Source organism: Cucurbita maxima, unplaced genomic scaffold (assembly GCF_002738345.1).
Source record: "Cucurbita maxima cultivar Rimu unplaced genomic scaffold, Cmax_1.0 Cma_Scf00014, whole genome shotgun sequence".
NCBI classification, from domain to species: Eukaryota; Viridiplantae; Streptophyta; class Magnoliopsida; order Cucurbitales; family Cucurbitaceae; genus Cucurbita; species Cucurbita maxima.
This window is the reverse complement of record NW_019272030.1, coordinates 4,035,044-4,056,425: the sequence shown is the minus strand read 5'-3', so window position 1 is coordinate 4,056,425 and position 21,382 is coordinate 4,035,044. Positions and strand designations below refer to the sequence as shown.

Below are 21,382 nucleotides of genomic sequence, written 5' to 3'. Positions count from 1 at the left end.
TTTCTTAATTTTTGAAATAGAAAATATATATTTTTTTATTTAAAATAGGAAATTAAAATTGTTTAATTGGAGAGGGAAAGAGATGTGTGGGTAGACGCGCACACGCGGGTTGGAGAGTGGCGAGGGTGGATTTATTAATAATTAATAATAATTATAAAAAAAAAACGGTGAAAATGGAAAAAAATAAATAAATAAATAAATTAGTGATATACATTAATTTGAAAGAACCAGTTGCACGAGGGGTCTTTTTTGTTCTTTTCTGCTGTTTCTATTTCTCTCTCCTCCCCCCTTTTTCCATTACTATTTATTTCTCTCTCTTAATAATTGAAGGGAACTCCATCTCTCTCTGTCACATGCACATGCACATGCACACGTGTGGACTCATATTTATCTTTTTTATCTTCAATATAAACATAATTCAACTTATAAATATAAATACATCCGTTATTCTTTTAAAATAATTGTATATGAAACAATCTGAGGAAAAATGGTGAAATTAATTTTAATTTTGTTTGAATGAGGATTTGGGTTATAAAACTTAATTATTTGCTCAATAATTATGATTAAAATTAAATTAACAAGTTAGATAAAAAAATAATTTTTAAGAATAAAATCTGCGTCTTAAAGTCAATAAAGTATAATTAATAAGGACAAAATTAAAGTCAAAGTTTAGAAATATGAAGATTAGTTTCAATAATTTTTTTAATTTTAAGAAAATTACTAATTAGAATTTAATTCAAACATCTCTAATTATTCTAAATTAATTTATTTTTTTAAATATGGTTAAATGCATGTTATTTTTTTAGTTATTTTATAAATTTTAACCTAATTTAATTGGTTAAAACTTATATTGTTTTTTAGTTAATAATTTAGCGACGTATTTACATAAATACTTTTAATGTTCTATGAAGGATGAAACTCGAAGGGATATTCAAAATACTTACCTATATTTATGAAATTGTAAGAATAAGGGTAGAAATACATTAGAAGCTTTGAAAAATCAAAAGGGGAATAGAAATATGATTGTGGAATTGGACCCATAATTGTTTTTTTGTATTATATTGAAAAAAAAATTAATTAAATGAAAATAAAAAAAGGAAGGGTAAAAAAAAATTTAAAAAAGAAAAAAAAAATAGAGGTTCATAGGAAACAGAGGTCCTTATCTCATCAGACTGACAGAGGCCAGTTGGGTGAAACACTGATCATTGTGCACGTGTGCCCCCTCTCTCCACGTGCGCCTGTTTTTATTAATAATTAACCATACAATTGATACCAAATACCAAAATACTACCAAAATTAAAATAAAAATAAAAGTTAGGTATTTAATTCATTACGGAGAAGGAAGGAGGGGGTGGAGAATATATGTTTTCTAGCTAGATAAATGAGGTCGGGGACAAGACCTATATTCCCTGTCTTTGCCCAATTCTGCGTCCATTAACCCATAAATTCAATAAAATGAGGGAAATCGAGCTCACGTGTATAAAATTGAATGAAACATAAAAACGGGGACAAGTGTTATTAAAATCAGGGGGTTGAGACATAGAAACATCCTGGTTTAGGACCACCATGCCACAAGGCAATGCATTTATGACATTAAAACCTCTTTAGCATTAAGAATGCGGCAACAACAATTGTACGGTTCTTTAATATTATTATTATTATGCTCAACTTTAATAACACTTCATTATAACTCCCAATTAGGATTTAATATAATTTAGTATCTAATGGGTCCCACATCATTATATTAACTACTCGTATTAATCAGGATTAAACTTTTTTTAAAAATAGGTCTTCAAAAATTATTTCTAAAGCATTAAAAAGGAAAAAAAAATATGAAAAGACCATTTTACCTTTTATATAGTTTTTGGTTTTGCAGGGAAGTAGTTTCTGTTTGGCAGTGGCAGTGTGGCAGATGAAGGTCACGTGTGCTTGTCCTTCGATGCTCACTTCTTCACTTCCCATATATATATATATATATTATTTTAATTTCAAATCATTCCTTTTTTTATTTATTTTCTCCACAAAAAAAAAAAAAAAAAAACATATTGTTATGATTTAATAATATCTCATCCAACTATTTTTTTCACCAAAATTATTATTTTATAAAGAATTATCGACTAATTTAAAGATTAAAATCGACATTTTAAAATTTGGGAGCTAAAATTAATATATTTTATTATGGTATCAAACTTTGTAGATGTCTGTATAAATTATATAAAAAATATATCGACGGGTTCGATACTAAAAAAAACTAAATATATCATAATTCAATATATTATTTAATGAATTAAATATATATATATAAAAAATACACATTTTCCATGCATAATTGAAGCGGGATAGGTTCATTATTAGGACTCGTTTCAAAGAAGAAATGATTATTTAATTTGTTTAGTTGCAAATATAATATAATATATATAATAATTTGTTTTTATTAATCAATATCACTCTTTAGTATTAATAATTTCAAAGAGCTAATCATATCTATTTAGCAAAAAAATATTAATAAAATAAAATGAAATTGTCACAACATCTATGGGACTAAGATGATGTGTCAACTAAGTATTGGTGTTCTAAATTCCACGTCATCTATTTCCATCTTTGGATCGTCATGTTTTATTTATTTATTTATTAATATTATTAGATTGCAACAACAACCGATGTAATTAAGACAAAGTACGAGGAAAAAAGAAAAGCTCAAGAACATTTTAGTTTGTAAGAAAATGTTAAAATTGTACGAAGATAGACATAGAGATTATGGCATGGAAAAAAACATTAGTGGAAGACAATATTTGAAATATTCTTTTTGAGTGGGAGCGAGTTATATATGTTGAGGTACGATAAAAAAATGTCGAGTAAAGACAAGGTCTTTGTTAGTTATGAAGATTATTGAATTTAACAATGATGAAAATAAATATCATATCAAAACGACGATAATAACTGAGATTTCATTGTCTCGACACCTATTCATACATTATGTTCTATAAAATTGAAACCCCATATAACTTAATTTCTCAATCGAAAAATCTAAATCCAATGAACGTATATTCACTGTATTTCATAAAACAATTAACTTATCTTTAATTTATGTGGAACCAAAACTACATATGAATGAGAGTGATTCTTAACGTAAAATGACTAAGAAAGACTTAAAATAATTGAAAGTTACTGCCTACGTGTGAGATCCCATATCGCTTGGAGAGAAAAACAAAAGATTCGTTATAAGAGCGTGGAAACCTCTTCTTAGTAGACGCGCTTTAAAACCATGAGGCTAATGACAATGTGTGATGGTCTAAACCGAACAATATCTACCAACAGTGAGCTTGAGCTGTTACAAATGGTATCAGAGCCAGACATCCACTAATGTGCCAGCGAAAACGTTGGCTCCCCAAGGGGTGGATTATGAGATCCAACATCGATTAGAGAGGGGAACAAAACTTTCATTATAAGAGTGCAGAAACCTCTGCTATGCCAAAGTGGACAATATCTGCTTTGTCAATAAGATACACTTTCAAGTGTGCGGAAGGCACTGACGTTGGTCTTTTGGGATGATATACACTTTTAGAACCGAGACAAATGTCGAGAACACCAGACACTGAATCCAAATCGTGGGCATAAAAAAAAATCTTTTGTTAGGAAAAAAAGACTATGAGATCCAAGATCGGTTTGAGAGAGAGGAATGAACAAAACTTTCATTATAAAAGTGTAGAAACCTCTACTATGCGACAATATCTGGTATGTCAATAAGATACACATTCAAGTGTGGTGAAAGCACGGACGATGATATTCACTTTCAAAAACGAGACGAATGTCGAGAACATCAGATACTGAAACGGAATCGTGGGCATGAAAAAAAAAAAAAAAAAAGATTGTTTTTGTTAGGAAAAAAAAGAAAAAGAAAAAGTTATGAAAGGGGGTTTGTTTGGCTCCACAAGGGGTGAAGAAGCCTCCCACCCCCATGTGAGAAAGGTCCCCCATTTGCATACTTGTGTTGATGGCTCCAACCCAAGTGGTTGTCTTTGCTGTTGTTTGCTTTCTCTCTATATTCCCATTCCCATAGTTGTTTGGAGTTTTATTTAAAAGAAAAGGAAAAAGGAAACCCACATTAGGTAATATATAACCCCTTATATATTGTTGTAAAGAGGGTACCAAAACCCATGTGATCATCTGGTGTTTGCTTCCCCTCAATTAGGATCAAAACTTGGCCTTTTTCCCCCCTTCCTCCCCCCTTGTGGCCCTCCTCTCCCTTATTCTCTTTCTCATACAAACAACAACTCCTTTCCCCATCTGCATGTTACTCATACCACCTCCAATTATATCTCTTTCTCTTTCTATATATATCTATATATATATCTATATCTACTCTATTTTACTTTTAATTTTACTCGATTAAAACTATTTTAACGACTTCGAAGGTGACCGATACGTCTCGTTTTTCCATACACCTCGATTTTAATAATTCTTTCGAGTCCAGGGTTTATATAATGTAGTCTGTTACTAATATCTTTTCTTTTTTCATTGATGTTGTCGGACGTGTCATTTGATGATATTACGTATAAAAGAGGGTAACGACAAACATGATTGTTTGGGTCGAAATCCTTCGAAAATTATTGTTTCCGAAAAATATTAAATAAATAAATTAAGGGATATTGGAGAATCTTGTTTCCTCCAATCAACCTTATACTTGAATATCTTCCTTTTATGTATGCTCTTGTGAATGAAAATGAAGAGGGGGTTGACTTTTGGTATTTTTATTTTTTTATTTTTCAAAAAAATAAAATTATTTTATTTTTTTAATTTTGTGGGTGAATGTGCTGGAAATTTGCTTTATGCATGCATGCGATGATCTCAAAATCTAATTCTTAATCATTATGTTTTATGTAATTATACTAATAAATTGGTTTAATTAAGCAATCTTTGTTATGTTTGATAATTAGAAAGAAGACAAATTCACTTATAATTTAAGTCAACCATAATAATAATAATAATAATAATCTATTTTATCTTAAATTTTCATAAAATTTATTTGATCATAGAATGTGTGAAGCACCCAATAACATGGAGCCCATTAAAATTTCATGAACCATGTTACTACTGAAACTATATATTAGTAGGTTTTTATGATATTCCAGATCTTATATTATAACTTTTAATATAATTCTCTCTCTTGTTTAATATTATAGTTCTAAAGATTGGTAGCATGTGTTGGATACCTCTAAACCTACCTACTCTCACATGTGCTTCTCACTAATAGCTTCACTTTGGATGTCCCAATCTTTATATTTAATTTTAATATATAGTTTTTAATTCGACGCATTTAGAGAGAGAAAGTGTGCATTTTTTTTTTAATATACTAAAGTAGGTTGAAAACCCAATGTTTATTTTGACTGAATGTTTGTTTTTCTCTTCTTGAATTTATAATCGTTGGAATTTGCATGACTCTAATTATAATTTTTAATAAAACATTCGATTTTTGTATTAGATTCGGGTAAGCACGAACTCGAATCAAAGGCTATACGGTTATCAAATGAGCTAGGGTCGAATACTCGTGGGGGCAATAATGCACGGAAATAATTGAAAGTAGGGCAAAAATGAAGAGGGGAATAAACTTAATGGTATAAAATAGAAGTCGTTGATTTGTGGGGTAGCAGATCAGACAATTTGGTGCCCATTGTTACCGCAACAATGCAAGACAAAGAGGATTTTCAGGAACATTTTTTTTTTTTTTTTTTTATAAATTGTTTTTAACTTTTTCATTTTATTTTAAATAATGAATTTCATACGTAATTGTAGCCCACTTTTGACACACAAAGCAAACATTACAACAATAATTTATTGTGTAACTAATTATTGCTGAAAATAATAATAATTTTCTTTTTGAGTTTTTTTTTTATTTTTTTTAATAGTTTATAAATAAATAAAAAAATCGTAAAATAATCCCCCAAAAGCCCGCTGTTAATCGTATTGGGTTGGTAAGTACCAATGCAATAATGGGCTTTGGCCCACATATTTAGGCCCATTAGCTTTTTTTTTTTTTTTTTTTTTGTTTACCTGAAGTAAAAGATTATTGTGTATTATAAATTTTGAATAATATATTATTCATAATTTGATATGTTCCAAAAGCTAAAAACATATAAAATGGAAATTATTTATTGAGAGGCCCTTACCCCACTCATCAATGAATGAATTTGAATGAATCTCCCCTGATGCACACAAATGCTTTCCATTCAAAGTATCCAAAGCTCAAAAAAGAAATATATTATTTGAGAGTTGTTTTTGAAGAAAGAGTCTGGTAAAAGTGAGATCTCACCGTGGTTGGAGATGAGAACGAAACATTTTTTATAAGGGGTGTGAAAATCTCTCTATAGCACACGCATTTTAAACCCGTTAAATTGATGGTGATGCATAAAGTGTCAAAGCAGACGATATTTGTTAATAGTGGGGTTGAGTTGTTACAAAACTATTACATTAGGCCTCCAAATGAAATGGATTGTGAGATTTCATACTGATTGAAGGGGAGAATGAACCATTCTTAGAAAGTTAGATATTCAGGTGGTGCGTGATAAGTTTGAAGGATGGGTAAGAGATACTTGGAATTATGGTGACATGCTGATTTTCCCTTGTCATCGAGTGTTCATGATTCTCTCCGGTTTTTGCACTCCCTCTTTTGGTTGTGACTCGAGGCTGGTCTTCGACGTTTTTGGCATGTTCGTGATCGGCAACGAGAATTCTTTCAGCTCGGGGTCGATAAACGCCTTTGTTTGGTGGTTTATTTCATTGGTAGGCGTGAACATGGGAGGTTTTATTTGGTTAGCTAAACAGGGCCATTGATGAAAATGGTATTCCATATCCTTGACACCCTCACAAATCCCCGCACCCCTGCCTTTCTCACTATTTTCAGTTGGGCTAGCCCGTTGATTTGTAAATGGGCTGCTGTTAGTTGAACTTGAATGGGCCCGATGATTTTAAATGGGCTGCTATGGGTTGAACTTGAATGGGCCCTCTGATTTGTAAATGGGCTTCTGAGGATTGTACTCGAATGGGCCCGCTGATTTTAAATGGGCTGCTGTTGGCTGAACTTGAATGTGTCCGCTGATTTGTAAATGGGCTTCTGTTGGTTGAACTTTAATGGGCCCGCTGATTCGTAAATGGGCTGGTGTGAGTTGAACTTGAATGGGCTCGACGGAAATAATCAAAATATCGAAAACCAAGACCGAGTAAATATTCGGTCGTTCTTATTTGAAAACCGAAGCCGCCAAACCGGCAGCGGTTCGGTCGGTTTTTCGGTGTTCCCTTGCACCAATAGTTTGTAGAACAAAAAAAGAGGAATATACTAAGATACGAGATGAAGCAAGAACGTGAAGAGAAAGGCGATGCGCCGCGTGATTGGGGAGCAGCCAAATGTAACCAAAGGCCAAATTTGTATACAAAAGGCCGCCTTTGGTCACCGCCAACGGGGGGCGGGCGCTGTCTCTTTGACCAGCAAAGAGGAACAGAACAAATATCGAATAGCTGAAACAAAAACTAAAACACCCCTTTCCCACCAAATTGTTGTCTCTCTAAGCAATCAATTTCAAAGAAAACAAGGAATTCACTGCGAAACCTGAAGAACTCACCTACCCACTTCCGTTTTCACATCGTTTTTTCGCTGTTCTTGCTGTTGCTCTACACGATTCGCCTCGTCGGAACGGCACCCATCGTTCTCGGCGATATCATTTGGTTCACCGACTTCTTAGATTTATCAATGCGTTCCTGAGTTCTGTATCTTGATTTGCTTTGCCCTCCTTGTTTGTTCGATTCAGATTAGGGAGGCCATGGATGCGAATAGTTCGCGATTTCAGTCGTTTGGTCAGACTGAGATTAACTGGGACAAGTATTTTCATCTTCCCTTTCCTTTACTCTGCCTTTCTTTTTCTTTTTTCCCGTTCCATTCCATGTATCTACTGTATTTGCATATATTTCTGTACTTCGATTTGGAAACTTTTCTCAGCTATTGCGTTGAATGATATAGGTTGCTGACTCGCTCCAGTATTAATTGACCACTCTGGCTTTGTTGTTTGTTCTCCTTATGCATGACTTTGATGCATCCGTAGATCGTAGAGTTATTGAGCGCTCTATTTTGGTTCTTGATGATCTATAAGAGAAGAAATATCGAGGGAAGGTGACACCTTGTAATTGTGTGTGTGTGTGAGAGAGAGTAAGAGATCCATAGTAGGGCTTGGGGGAAAAAAACCTCGTGATATGATCTGTGGATTAAATTTGAAACGTCTTCTCAAACTTGAATTAACCTGGGGTTTAAGATAGAACTTGAAATTTGGGATAATTCTGGCTTTGAGATACTCATTGCAATTTGATGCTTTAACCTGTTTGTGAAAATGATGAACAGGCTCGGCTGTTCTCTTAGTAGTCACAACTAGTCAACTAGATGCTATCTTTTAGTCTCTGGTGGTGCTCGTGCTTTTGAAACGTTTTAAGTACTTTGCTTGTATAGTATACACTGGCTTGTTATTCTTGAAAATTGAGATTGTTAGTGTAATAGTCAGCCCATTGCTAGTAAATATTGTCCTCTTTGGGTTTTTCCTTTCGGGCTTCCCCTCAAGGTTTTTAAAACGCATTTCACGCCCTTATAAAGATGCTTTGTTCTCCTCCCCAACCGACGTGGGATCTTACAATCCATCCTCCTTCGAGGCCCAGCATCCTTGCTGACACTCGTTTCCATCTCCAATCAACGTGGGACCTCCTAATCCACCCCTTTGGGGCCCAGCCTCCTCATTGGCACATCACTTGGTGTCTAGCTTTGATACCATTTGTAACAGCTTAAAGAGGACAATATCTGCTAGCGGTGGGTCCGTTTGCAATATTTGTGCTCTTCTATATTCTTTTGACTTAAATGCTATATGGAATTGGCTGGATACTTGGCAAGTTTGTAGGTTTTGCATCTGAGCATGTTGAGACTAAAAAGTTGCAATATCTTATACGCTACTTTGTTTATCAATCCTGCTACATCTTGCAGGCTTGATAAAGCAAAATTTTATGGCATCGGAGCTGGGCTCTTTACTGGGATTACAGTTGCACTGTACCCTGTTTCCGTTGTAAAAACAAGGATGCAGGTTGCTGTAAAGGATTCTGCAGAGAAAAACGCGGTGTCTGTCGTTAAAGGCTTACTTAAGAGTGATGGGGTTCCTGGTCTTTACAGAGGGTTTGGCACAGTAATCACTGGTGCAATTCCTGCAAGGATTATCTTTCTTACCGCTTTGGAGACGACCAAAGTGGGAGCCTTTAAAATGGTTGAGCCATTTAAATTTTCTGAACCCTCACAGGCTGCTATAGCAAATGGGTTAGCTGGAATGACTGCATCTCTTTTCTCTCAAGCTGTTTTCGTTCCAATTGATGTGGTATGTAGACTTGTTTTAGTTTTTTTTTTAAATTTTGGTTTTTGTTCATCTATTGTTCACTTAAAAGCTTGAATATTGATTCCACTCAGATTAGTCAAAAGCTAATGGTTCAAGGATACTCGGGCAACACAAGATATAACGGGGGCTTAGATGTTGCTCGTAAATTGGTAAAGTCCGATGGGATCCGGGGATTGTATAAAGGTTTTGGGTTATCTGTTATAACCTACTCTCCATCTAGTGCTGTATGGTGGGCAAGTTATGGTGCAAGTCAACGCATCATCTGGAGGTGAGACGTGGTAATTTTCCTTCATTTGTGTTCAAGCGTTGAGTTTTGATCATTGCATAATATGCATTTCAACTATTGTGGTTACTGTGTTTTGAACTATTGTGGCTAAAAGATGCAATATGGAAATGGAACACATACGCTAGTAGGAATTGTCCAACAGATATCTGATCTGACGTTGAAATTTATAATATTGAAGGTTCTTAGGCCAAAACTCAGCTTCGGAGAGCTTTGCTCCTAGCCATTCCCAACTTATTTCAGTGCAAGCTGGGGGTGGAATAATTGCAGGAGCAACAGCTTCCTTCATTACAACACCATTGGACACCATAAAGACTCGCTTACAGGTACTTACTCCCAATCAAAATGTGTGTTGTATTGCTGGTACTGCACTGGAGTTTTATAGTTTGATGGGGTATGGAGGTGTTCATAGGTGATGGGCGATAAAGGGAAGACAGCAAGACAAATTGTTGAAAGCTTAATCGCTGAGGATGGATGGAAAGGTTTCTACAGGGGGCTGGGTCCTCGGTTCTTCAGCATGTCAGCCTGGGGAACCTCCATGATATTGGCTTACGAGTACTTGAGTATGGACTTCATATCCTTATCTGTTGTGTTTGTGAATACTTTTCCCCTTCATCATCTTTCTGATTGGGTGTTGTTGTGCAAAATTTAGAGCGCCTGTGTGCAAATGATGAACAGAGTTGAGCCCGTCAAAGATGTTTAGAGGCAAGGCGAGGCAAGGCGGCCAACATTTTTTACCCCTCACAACAAGGCCAGGCTGAATTGCAGAGGGGAATGAATAGCTCCTAATTTTTTTAGACATATGTTTTGTCTTATTATTTCATCACAATAAACTCTGCTCAAATACACAATGTAAGCTTAGTATTCTCGCATTTGTATTTTGACTAACAAATATTATTCTTGTTGTTGTATGGCCCACGTTATGAATGTGAAGATTAGTTAACGCTTCACAACAAAAGCGTGATTTACTTCACTGTCTCAATAATTAATCCTTTGTTTATTATTATTTTGAACTTTTAATTAGTTTTGTTTCAGTTCTTATCCCTTGAAAATGGGTCACACAAACATGCTTCCCTCCCTTCCCTCTCCTGTATATAAGCTGAGAGAGATCGGGAATAATGATAACAGAGAAACCCCAGAGCTTCGAAGAACAACAATAATGGTGGAGAAGAAGGGTGGACGAGTAGTCGTGATTCCATTTCCTGCACAAGGCCACGTTAACCCTCTAATGCACATTTCCAAAGGGCTGGCAAAGCAAGGCATCAAAATCACGATGATCAACACACATTTCATTCACAGTAAGCTACTGGCAGCCATGGGCCAAAACATGGACCAAATCCTTGGCCCAAACGTTGAGCTCTTGGGTCTCCCTGATGGGTTTCCTCTCCACGAAAACAGAGACGACATACACAAGCTGTTCGTGGATACAATGAACAATTTAAAGCCACAGTTTGAGAAATTGCTTGCCAAGATGAACACGGAGCAGGACGGCGGCCTCGCTTGTGCCATTGTCGATATGTCGATGGGTTGGGTCCTCGAAATCGCTGCCAGTTTGGGCGTGAAAGGAGCCATTTTCACGCCTTTCACAGCCGCTCACTCTGTTTTGAATCTCAGCCTCAACGAACTTATTGAAAGTGGCATCATGACCCCAGAAGGGATTCCGGTAGAGGAAAAGACAATCGAGTTGGAATCACTGGGAACTCCCTCAATGATCCACACTAGTGACCTTCCTTGGCGGCGCGTTCCATTCAAGAACTCGCAAAAGATTTTGTTCGATCACTTGGTTAGAGTCCAGCGAGGGTGCCATTACGCGAAATGGTACATTTTGATAGCGCCTCACGTACTGGAGCCACAAGTTGTTTCACTCAACCCCAAGCTTCTAACGATCGGCCCACTCATTGCGACGGAGGCAGGGCAGTTATGGAAAGAAGACGACTCCTGCATCCATTGGCTAGACCAGCAACCGGCAGGGTCGGTTGTGTACATGGGATTTGGGAGTAGCACCGCCTTCAGCCGGGAACAGTTTGAGGAGATCGCGATGGGGATGGAGCTTACGGAGCGGCCGTTCTTGTGGGTGGTGCGGCAGGGAACGGAGCACCAATTGCCAGCGGGTTTTAAAGGGAAGAAAGGGAAAATAGTGAGTTGGGTGTCGCAGCAAAAGGTGCTGAACCACCCTTCTGTAGGGGTTTTTATGAGCCACTGTGGGTGGAACTCTGTAATCGAAGGGGTGAGCAGTGGGTTGCCGTTTGTCTGTTGGCCGTACGTGGGAGACCATTTTCTGAACATGAAATACGTGACTGAGATTTGGAAGGTGGGAATTGGGTTTGAAAGGGAAGTGAATGGGGTTGTAAGTCGTTGGGAAATCAAGAAGAAGGTGGAGTTAGTCGCAGGGAATGAAGAGACGAAGGGTCGAAGCAGAGCTCTTGCGGAGGACATAGGGAGGTGTTGGGAAGGGGCTGATGCTCCTTCTGCCCTCAACTTCGCTCGACTTGTTAGATGGGCGAAGCAAGGAGATGATGATGATGATGATTGATATGTTTATTATGCTTAGGTCTGTCTTCTCTTCTAGGCCCAAACCCCCACTCTCTTCACCCCTTTTATTGCCCCCGTTTGGGTCACAAGCCCACGCTTTCCACCTCGCCGACTGTCAAGGATTCAAATGCTCCTTGTAAACAAGGTGATTAATTCTAACTTTACCAATGTGGGATTAACAAGTGTGAGTGCTAATATATATATGTATATATTTATATATCATCCTTTCTAAGTAATTAGAGAAAATTATTATAAAAAGAAAATACTTATATTATCGATAGATATAAATGATATTATTATATTTAAATCACAATAAAGATTAAACTTAGGGAACAAAATAACCGAAATTACCAAACTAGGCATTAGCAGGCTGGTTCCGAGAAAGCGACGCAGAGCTAGTGCTCTGTTCACTGAACATATCTTCACTCATAAGCGTCGACGCCGTGAAATCGGAGCCGCTCAGCACGGTGGCGAGGTGGCCTTTATACGACTCACTCCGGACAGGACCCACCATCGACCTGATTGGAGAAAATGGCCCCTCTGGATAGTTCAACTCGTCGTCGGCACGATCCTCATCTGCTTCCTCCTGCAACTGCAAGATGAACATTAACTTCTCCTCCACCGTTGCCATCGTCGGCCGGTGCTTCGACTGATCGTTAATACAGGCCGCCGCCAGCTCCAAGTAATGCTTCAAACAATCCTGCGAAATCTTCCCCTTCAAATTCGGATCAATAATTTCATAAACACTCCCTTTCTCTAAGCATTTTTTAACCCATAGCGTAAGCTTGAACTTCTCTTCGCCGGCGAGGGGGTCCAGTGGCTTTCTCCCACAGAGCACTTCGAACAAGATGACCCCAAATGAGTACACGTCGGATTTTTCCGTCACCTTAAGACGGCGGTGATATTCCGGGTCCAAATACCCCCAGGTTCCTTTAACCGCCGTGATGACCGCCGTGTTGCTCTGCCCCAATTTCGACATCCCGAAATCAGAAACTCTTGCGACCCAATTTTCGTCTAGAAGGATATTTGTTGTCTTCACGTCACGGTGGATGATGGGTCGATCGACGCCGGTGTGGAGGTAGTTTAGACCACGCGCCGCCCCGTGGCAGATTAGGAGGCGCTTCTTCCATGGCAGAGGAGGATTTTGGGTGTCGTAGAGATGGTCTTTAAATGTTCCGTTTTGCATGAATTCATAAATTAGCAGCATTTCTATGCCTTCCAAGCAGTATCCGATGAGGGGTACAAGGTTTGCGTGGCGGAGCTCTGATAACAATTCGATCTCCGTCTTGAATTCGTGTGCGCCTTGTTGGGATTCTGGATTCAGCCGTTTTATTGCGACGGTGAGATCCTCTTCCTCCTCCAAAATTCCCTTGTAAACGGCACCAAATCCACCAATTCCAATCTCCCCCTCCGGATTAAAATTATCTGTCGCATCTAAAATCTCTTCAAACGTGAAAATCCGGCACCGTCGTTCAGGTAGTAAGATATCCTCGGTCATTTTCTTCATCTTCTTCTTCTTCTTCTTCCTAGATTTCTTCTTACTCTGTTTTCGTATGATCACGAATCCAAGAAGGGAGAATAAGATGGCAAACCCCACGCAGCCGCACACGACGGCGATGATCGCCGTTGAATTTGACTTTTTTAATACTGGTTTAACTTCCGGTGGTGGAGTAGCCGGCCCCATTGGGTTAGGTACAGCAAGATTAGTGCCATTGCTCTGTTTGAACACTTCAATTGCATTCAAAAATGCATCGAATCTCTCACTCAGTAATGGGATTAAATCAACAAGGATATTTGTACGCCCATCCGCCATTGGAACATTGTAGTCCTTGTGAATCGGAGAATTGACGGACTTTATATGGAGGGAGTCGATTTTCCGGCCATTTATGAACACTGTGAAACGTCTCTGTTCTTCATGGAACAGATTATAATGAAACTGGCAAAAATGGAGCCGCACCAGATAATTGAATCCGGCATCGACGGGCAAGTTCATTGAAAAGTTGCGTGAGAGATTGTTATTCCCCAAAATTAAAGCGGACTGATAAACAGAATCTGTGGCTGTGAAATTAGGAGTGGAAGTTGTATAGTTTATAGGAGCAGAGTAATTTTCAATTTTGAAGACCTTAGAACTTACGTACGGATTATTCCCATTCCATGTTCGGTACATGCCGGAATCTTCACTCGGCGGGACCTTGTCGCCGCCGAGGTTTAACCGGTGATAAAGTTGGAGGGCGATGTTGTTTCTGATTATCGGCGTCGGCCCCTGTTTCGCCTGAGAGTAGTAAAGGCTTTCCGGCATGGAGACAACTTCGATTCCGTTGACGAAGGCGTAAGAATTCGGAGATGGGATGAAGGTGATATTCAATTTCGGGGCTTCTCTGGCGACATGGATACAGAACTCTCTGGAGATGGTGTTTCGGTTTAAGGAATCGGCTACGAGGGCGGCGTTGAAGTTTTTGAGGAGAGTGAATTGGGCAATTTGAACGGTGAACAAGGCGTCTGATTCGGGGAATTCGCCGTAAGCATCTGGCAAGAAGTGGAGGCGGATGAATTTGGGGCCGGCGGTGACCGGAAAAGAGTAGGTGAAGGGGGAGAGAGAGAGGCGTGCGGTTTTGAAGAGGAGGTCGTTGACAGCGTTGGCAAAATTGGACCTGACGGTGGACTTGTTGACGGCGTTTGGTGGGTCGGAGGGGGAGAAATGGGTGGCGAAGTCGCCTGTCCAATTCCGGCCATCCCGTGCGATTCTGAAGGCGGCGATACCGCAGTCAACGGCGATGTCATCGGTGGGGACATAGTAAGAGGTTTGAGAAGTGAAGGGAAGAAGGAAGAAGAAGAAGAAGATTGGGAAGAGAAGAGTAAGGATTTTCATGGATGAATGAATGAATTTGGTTCTGCAATGGAACATAAAGATTATCCTTTTTAAAAAGCCTGAAATGAAAATAGAGGAAAATAATAATAACTAGCAAAATTGAATTTAAAAAAAAAAAAAAAAAACAGATCTATAGAAACTTTAAATTTTTGTTGTGGAGTATTAAATAATTGTATAATTAGGATATAAATTTTGGTGTCGTATATATATTTATTCTTAACTTATATATTCTAGTATCGTTTGGCTAAAGTTTGCGATTCAATAAATCAAAATTAAAAAATTGTGTTGAATAGATAAATTACGAGCCGAACAAATCATGTGTATGTTAAAATGGGGTGTAAGATGAATCTAACAACCATATATTATAAACGAACTTTAAAAATGACAAATGATTCACGATAATGTTTAGTTAAAAGAACCATTTTCTTCTTCTTTCTTTATTTTTTTTTTTTTATGCTTTTGAATCTTTGTGGTTTCATTATTGCAATGACTTTGTATTTATCAGTCCTATCACTTTTTCATATTTTAATATGTAAAGATGGTTGAATTTGAGACTTTTTGACATTAAAGTTAGTTTTAGTGGAGCCAAAATAGCAATATATCAGAAGAAAATAATTGCCGAAAAAAAAGTAATATATTAGAAGAAAATATTATTGGGGTCATCCAATTATCTATTCATTCCACGTTACCAAAGTATTTGAGTCGATAAAAAGACAACTCGTTGCATCGTTCTTCCTGACAACACATTGCATCGTTCTTCCTTTAACTTTTATCACCGTCATGATAAATTATCTAATGAGGCTAACACAGAGTAAGTAACCGACAATTTATCATTGTTGAATTATGAGCAAATATTTCAAATTATAATTTTTAATACGTATCAACGATACTAATGAAACGTCTATATTGTAGCATATCGTTGAATAATTTGTCGTACTTCAACGATCTTATTTAGTTTAGATGAAATAGGGATAAAAAAAAAGTTGGTAGATGATCGTATACAGTTGGTAGCATTTTCAACCCTTTGTTTTAAATTAATAAATTATTGGACACGAAGTTAGTGACTCATTAAACACGATGAGTTAAAAGGTTAGTATAGATGTGGGTGATGGAGAAGAAGATGAGGCATTTCATTGTTCTTATTTGACACAAACAACAGCAACAACCAAAGCCATACCCACACCCAACCATGACTGTTTAAAGCAAGAGCTCCACAGAAGACAGAGAACCGTTATAAACAACAACTTGAAACACAAACACAGAGAGCAAAAGAGGAAACAATAATACAATATGGAACCAAAGGGTTCGACTCTAGCAGGCGCCGGCGCCGGCGTATGAGTTGCAGTGTTTCTTATTAGTGGGGCTACCACTGCAGTCGCCCATGGGGTTTCCCTGGCCGTTACCACAAGATTTGACGTTCGGGTTCTGGGTTTTGTCTGTGTAGACTTTGATGCCTTGAAAATTCAGAAACCGAGCTATCTCACGACGCACCAGCGATTCCACCTCCACCTCGCCGTACGTGGCGTTGGCCCTGCCCAGACTCGAAGCTCTGCTGCTGTTGCTGGAACAGAGGATGATTGTCACCATCAACGCCGCCACTGCAACTCCCCAAAACGAACACCGACCACCCATTTTTGGCTCTCTGTCTCTTTCTCTGAATGTGGGATTAACAATGGTGGGAGGGGGAATTTATAGTCTGAGTGGGAATTAAAGAAACTTGGAGATGGAGGCAGGGATTCTAATTTCTCTTTCTCTGCATTATTGTTACTATATTATCCTTCCCTTTTCTTTTTGTTGCTTTAGTTTTTTTTTTTTATAATTTAAACTTTGTATTTATCCAAATTCATTTTATAGTGTCATTAGTCTCACCAATTTGCAAGCTTTTGCATTCAAACATTCAAACAATTAACAATCTATTTAGAATGATTTTATGTATTTAAAACACTAGCTACAACAGGGCAACGTCTAATAATATATCGAACAACTCCCTCGAAATATGAGTATCGAGAAGTCTTGCTTTTGTTTCACTTTTTCTTTTGTCTACATTGTATCGTGGTGGTGAACAGTGATGTGGGTTCCCTTCTACCTTTCTTCATGCTCACTGTTTCCAAGCTTTTTCTTTCTTTTATTGGAAATCTTGGAATAAATAGCTTTAATTGATTTATAATATAGAGAAGCTTGTTTGAATATTGCATGTCAATAAATGACTAAATCTTAGGTAATTGAGCAAGATGACAGTTTTACCTCTCTAAAGGCTGAAATAATTCGACTCCTCTAAAATTATGCCTTTCCTGCAAGTTTAATACCCATAAAGAAAAACCATAAAATAGAAAAACATTAATCAATAAATAACAAAATTGAAACTTTTTTATGGGCTAAAAAGAGATTGAAACTTTATAAAAGTTAAAGTTGAAAAGCATCCTGCATACATATAGTGCTTTAAGTACAACTGAGTAACCTTATATATTACCGGAAACATAAAGAAAGTAGTTCAAAAACAATACAATTTTCTTTCTTTTCAAACCTATAAATCTAATAAATTGGAAGGGAATGGGTTTCATATCAATCTAATAGTTTCAGTAGTTTCAAGAGAGAAAAACAGAAAGGAAAAAAATCTAACTCCAAAGACCCAGAAAATAATTATACTAGCAGGAAAGGAAGTCATAATTCAGTTTGGTAGAGCCGACATGTCGCACAAGCTTTTAAAATTAAAGTTAGTTAAAGATGGGACACATTACATTTTACTTTTGCCACTAACAAGACGTCAAGCATTTTAGTGGGATGGCAAAAAGTGAAAGATCAATACTAAAACCAACACCCAAAAAGTATAAGTTGAACAGAACATAATTTATACGTGGCCCCTTCAATTTTAAGCTCTGTACATTTCCTTGGAGCAAAAACTGACAGTTGGATAATAACAAACCTAATTAAGGTCGATTTTTAATTTGAATGATCAAACACAAATTCGTTAAATTTTAAGCCCTCTCTTCTTTCCTCTCTCACTACGCAACTATTCACACTTGACAAGGTGTGTAAAATCCAAACCGACAGAACCCATAGTTAATGATGGGTTTTCCAAGTTCTCATTTCACCTTCATACAGAAGGTACAAATTATTCATCAAAAAAGAGAACATGGTGAGCAATTCTCAAAATTCTCATCTATGAACAAAATCCTCTTCCACGCTAACCACCCAACACTGCACGCTGCCATGATTAATTGAAAGGAAAAGCATTTTACAATGCCACCAACGAATCCAACGGACAAAGATTATAACCGAGTTTCAAGCAATGATTATGCAAAAACTGTACAATGATTAAGATTCAAGTTCGTTCTCTATCTTTGTCAGTTGGGCATCGGCAGGACAGGCAAGACAAGTCTAGGAAATAATTCACCCTCCGTCCACAACATAAATCCTCCTAATATTTGGTTGGGCTTGAGGTGGGAATTCTCCACGGGAAAAGTTGCAGGCTCAAGGTGGGAATTCCCCATTTTAGTTTTGAATTTTGGTCGTTGGGCTTTGTTTCTGGTTATATAGTATTAATTCCAAGGATCCGGAATTGGGGTCCAATACAGGAAAAAGTTTTTCCCAACACCGCCAGCTTAAGGCAGGTTCCATGAGAAATTTTCACCCCTTTTTGCTAAGTGTGGGACATTAGAAATTTGATGGATATGTATAGAAGAGAAAGGAACCTGACCGATCAGCTATGTTCAAAAGAGCAAGGCCAACATGCATAGTTGCTATTAACAAAAGATGCTAAATATAAAAACAAATTGAATCTGAGGGAGGTAAAATAAAATTAAAAAAAAACACTACTCAAATAAATTAAGATCAGAGAGCCGATTGAATGGCCTAGGGGTATATAGACGATGGTATAAGCCATTAATTTAAACCAATTCGAATCTAGTTCCCCAAGTCAAAATTTGAACAAATTTAGAGGATTGAGTAAAACATGATACATCCTAGAATTTATGCAGAAAGGTAGATGGTTTAACTTACAGATGAACAAAAATCCAATCTTCAGCGAATTGCCAAACCTTGAACACCCTGTGATCCATCCTCAACTACTTTGTTTGCTCGAATGGTGCCAATGACATTCGCAATATTACCCTGTAAAAGCATCAACCATAGTTTTGTTCAAGGAGGAAAACCTGAAGGAAAGGCAGATCACTAACTGCACCTTGTCAAGCCTTGTTAAAGGAAAAATTGGTGTCCAAACTTACGACTAATTACTGGACTTTATAGTTGTCTACTCCCAAAAGAAAATGTGACACATGTAGAGGAACTTTGACGGAAGTTATCTTTAATATTATGAGAGACAAAAGAAATAACTTACCCTCCATGTGGCTAGCTTCATTCTAAGCGTTTCCCACTGATGCTGCCCAAATACACGGTCACTACAGCGGCTGCATGTGAACATCAAAAGAACAATTATATTGGTACAAAATAAGCTTATGCCTAACCAAAGAAGTGTGTTGCAGAGATGTGGATAGTGTGCAGCACACACCTCACAATCACAACTTCATTCATCTGGTCCATTTTGCAGTCAATCAATTTGGAAGTAATGGCCTTCACGACCCACAGTTCCACCTCATCATCCTTGATCTGAAGCACAAATCATACCCAAATGATAAAATAAAACACAAAAGTAAACTTGTAAAAGGGAAGTTACTTTACCCTGAGTGTGTCCTTAATGAGAGCATACGGAATGGGGGCAGATTCATTTGAGCCAAGATCCACCAATGACAATAACCTCATTTTTGCAATACAGTCTTCATGGACGAGACCTTCACCAGTGCAAGAAATATATCCAATGAGTATTGAGTCAAAAAAACAAAGCTAAAATTAGTGATTATTAGAATTATAACTAGAGTGAAGAAGTTTACCATAGCTTTTCAATAAAGTAGAATTTGCAGCTTGAAATTCCAAGTAAGCATCCAATCTCTGAGTCAGAAAAATCTTCAGAAGCTGATAAACCAATGAAGATTTGGGATCCTTCTCCAGTTGCCCTACAGCAGGCATGTCTAACAAATCACACTGCAAACACAAAGAATAGTTTTTAGACAACAAGTCAATAATATTGGTTAAAGATTAAATTTGAAACATAAATTAGGAATACAACAATGGTGAAAATTTTTCTCTTCTAATTTAATCAGTAGCCAAAAGAAATAAAAAATAAAAATAATATGAAGAACAAAAATGCATTCCAAAAACTCACATGCAGTCCAATAAACACTTTTATGAAAAATATTCAGTTTTTTCAACAAGAAACAATAACCAGAGTTTGTTAGACATGAGCATATATCCTGAACTAAATGGTCAAAGTTTGAATCTCCACCTTTATCAAACTCAAAAAAAAAAAAAAAAAGTAACAAGTTGTTTGAGCCATGGTAAAATAGCTTTAAGAATATAATTCACCACAGAAGACACAAAAATATAATTCCCGGATAAGACACTAAAATACCTTAAATAAGTTGGGTGCCTTAATGAATTCAACAATTGCATGAGCAGCTTCCTCCTTTGCTTCATTCAAGTCATCTTCACCAGTGAAAGTGGCCAAATATTTGGTAAGAAACTTGAAATAATCATTTGCAGAACTGAAACCAAAGAGAAGTTGACAATCACATATTAGTTTATAATAATGAGTAAGACTAAACAAAAAAAGGTAGGAGGTAACAGTAAGTGTAAGTAGTAAAAATGTAAAAAAGATACTAAAGGACACTCGTTAAGTAACATAATTCATTCTGTGATACCTCTTACTTCCTTTCAAAACATCGGAGATGGCGAGGAAAAGTTCTCTCTGCTCTATGATTCCAATATTCCACTCTCTCAAGAAACTGTCTATCTTTTTTAATGAGGGAATTATATGTTCAGGGACCTTCCCCTTAAGAGATAAATCCAGGGCCTTCATGTATACATAGAACCGGCTATATGGATTCTCAAGCAGGTTGTACAGATTGAACAAGCTGTAATAGATGAAAACTTTTTAAAAAAAGAAGAGCCAAATCATATAACAAAATGCACAAATTTGGCATGCATTACATCTTCAAACGAAGTGCAGGTTTGTCATTTGGCTGTTGGCCAATCTTAGCAGATATAACCTTCACTATTTCGAATGATTCGTCTGGGTTTCCAGACTTCGTGACAAGATTACAGATAATAGTGAATACACACTCGAGATCTGTACCAGGGGAAGAACCGTGTTAGTGTACATGGATGAAACATTTTCTCTCTCCTCCAATTTCTTTTCACAAAAATGAAAAAAAAAAAAAAAAAAAAAAAAAA

The 21,382-nt window shown here is 37.1% G+C and overlaps 4 protein-coding genes across 8 annotated transcripts in view; 2 read left to right on the top strand and 2 right to left on the bottom strand.

The window, feature by feature from the left end:
- Window positions 1–7,353: 7,353 nt before the first annotated feature.
- Window positions 7,354–10,585, top strand: LOC111489574 (solute carrier family 25 member 44-like). Of its 2 annotated transcripts, XM_023137875.1 has the most exons (6): window positions 7,436–7,873; window positions 9,014–9,395; window positions 9,485–9,681; window positions 9,878–10,022; window positions 10,109–10,259; window positions 10,349–10,585. In XM_023137875.1, the coding sequence occupies exons 1-6, from the start codon at window positions 7,815–7,817 to the stop codon at window positions 10,378–10,380; spliced, it is 966 nt and encodes a 321-aa protein (XP_022993643.1). In that variant the 5' UTR covers window positions 7,436–7,814; the 3' UTR covers window positions 10,381–10,585. The 2 variants fall into 2 exon arrangements, with proteins under 2 accessions (XP_022993644.1, XP_022993643.1); XM_023137876.1 differs by lacking the exon at window positions 10,349–10,585 and having other exon boundaries at window positions 7,354–7,873; window positions 10,099–10,253.
- An 83-nt stretch (window positions 10,586–10,668) lies between these two features.
- On the top strand, window positions 10,669–12,360 carry LOC111489540 (UDP-glycosyltransferase 83A1-like). The gene has a single exon (XM_023137821.1). The coding sequence runs from the start codon at window positions 10,748–10,750 to the stop codon at window positions 12,227–12,229; it is 1,482 nt and encodes a 493-aa protein (XP_022993589.1). The 5' UTR covers window positions 10,669–10,747; the 3' UTR covers window positions 12,230–12,360.
- Window positions 12,361–12,506: 146 nt separating this feature from the next.
- On the bottom strand, window positions 12,507–15,130 carry LOC111489514 (receptor-like protein kinase FERONIA). Its single transcript, XM_023137769.1, has one exon. It carries the CDS (start codon window positions 15,095–15,097, stop codon window positions 12,584–12,586), a length of 2,514 nt encoding a protein of 837 aa, XP_022993537.1. The 5' UTR covers window positions 15,098–15,130; the 3' UTR covers window positions 12,507–12,583.
- A 1,076-nt stretch (window positions 15,131–16,206) lies between these two features.
- LOC111489554 (eukaryotic translation initiation factor 3 subunit M-like) overlaps window positions 16,207–21,382 on the bottom strand; it is a 6,518-nt gene continuing 1,342 nt past the window's right edge. Inside the window, exons 3-12 of one of the 4 annotated variants that reach the window (XR_002719399.1) lie at window positions 21,140–21,278; window positions 20,851–21,063; window positions 20,562–20,694; window positions 19,984–20,134; window positions 19,775–19,884; window positions 19,605–19,702; window positions 19,434–19,503; window positions 19,097–19,207; window positions 17,342–17,388; window positions 16,207–16,751 (exon numbers count right to left, since the gene is read on the bottom strand). Coding sequence is in view for 2 of the 4 variants with exons in the window: in XM_023137846.1 (XP_022993614.1) it covers window positions 19,118–19,207; window positions 19,434–19,503; window positions 19,605–19,702; window positions 19,775–19,884; window positions 19,984–20,134; window positions 20,562–20,694; window positions 20,851–21,063; window positions 21,140–21,278 (1,004 nt within the window). In the remaining 2 variants the exon portion in view is untranslated. The other 3 variants (XR_002719400.1, XM_023137846.1, XM_023137847.1) reach the window with 3 other exon arrangements.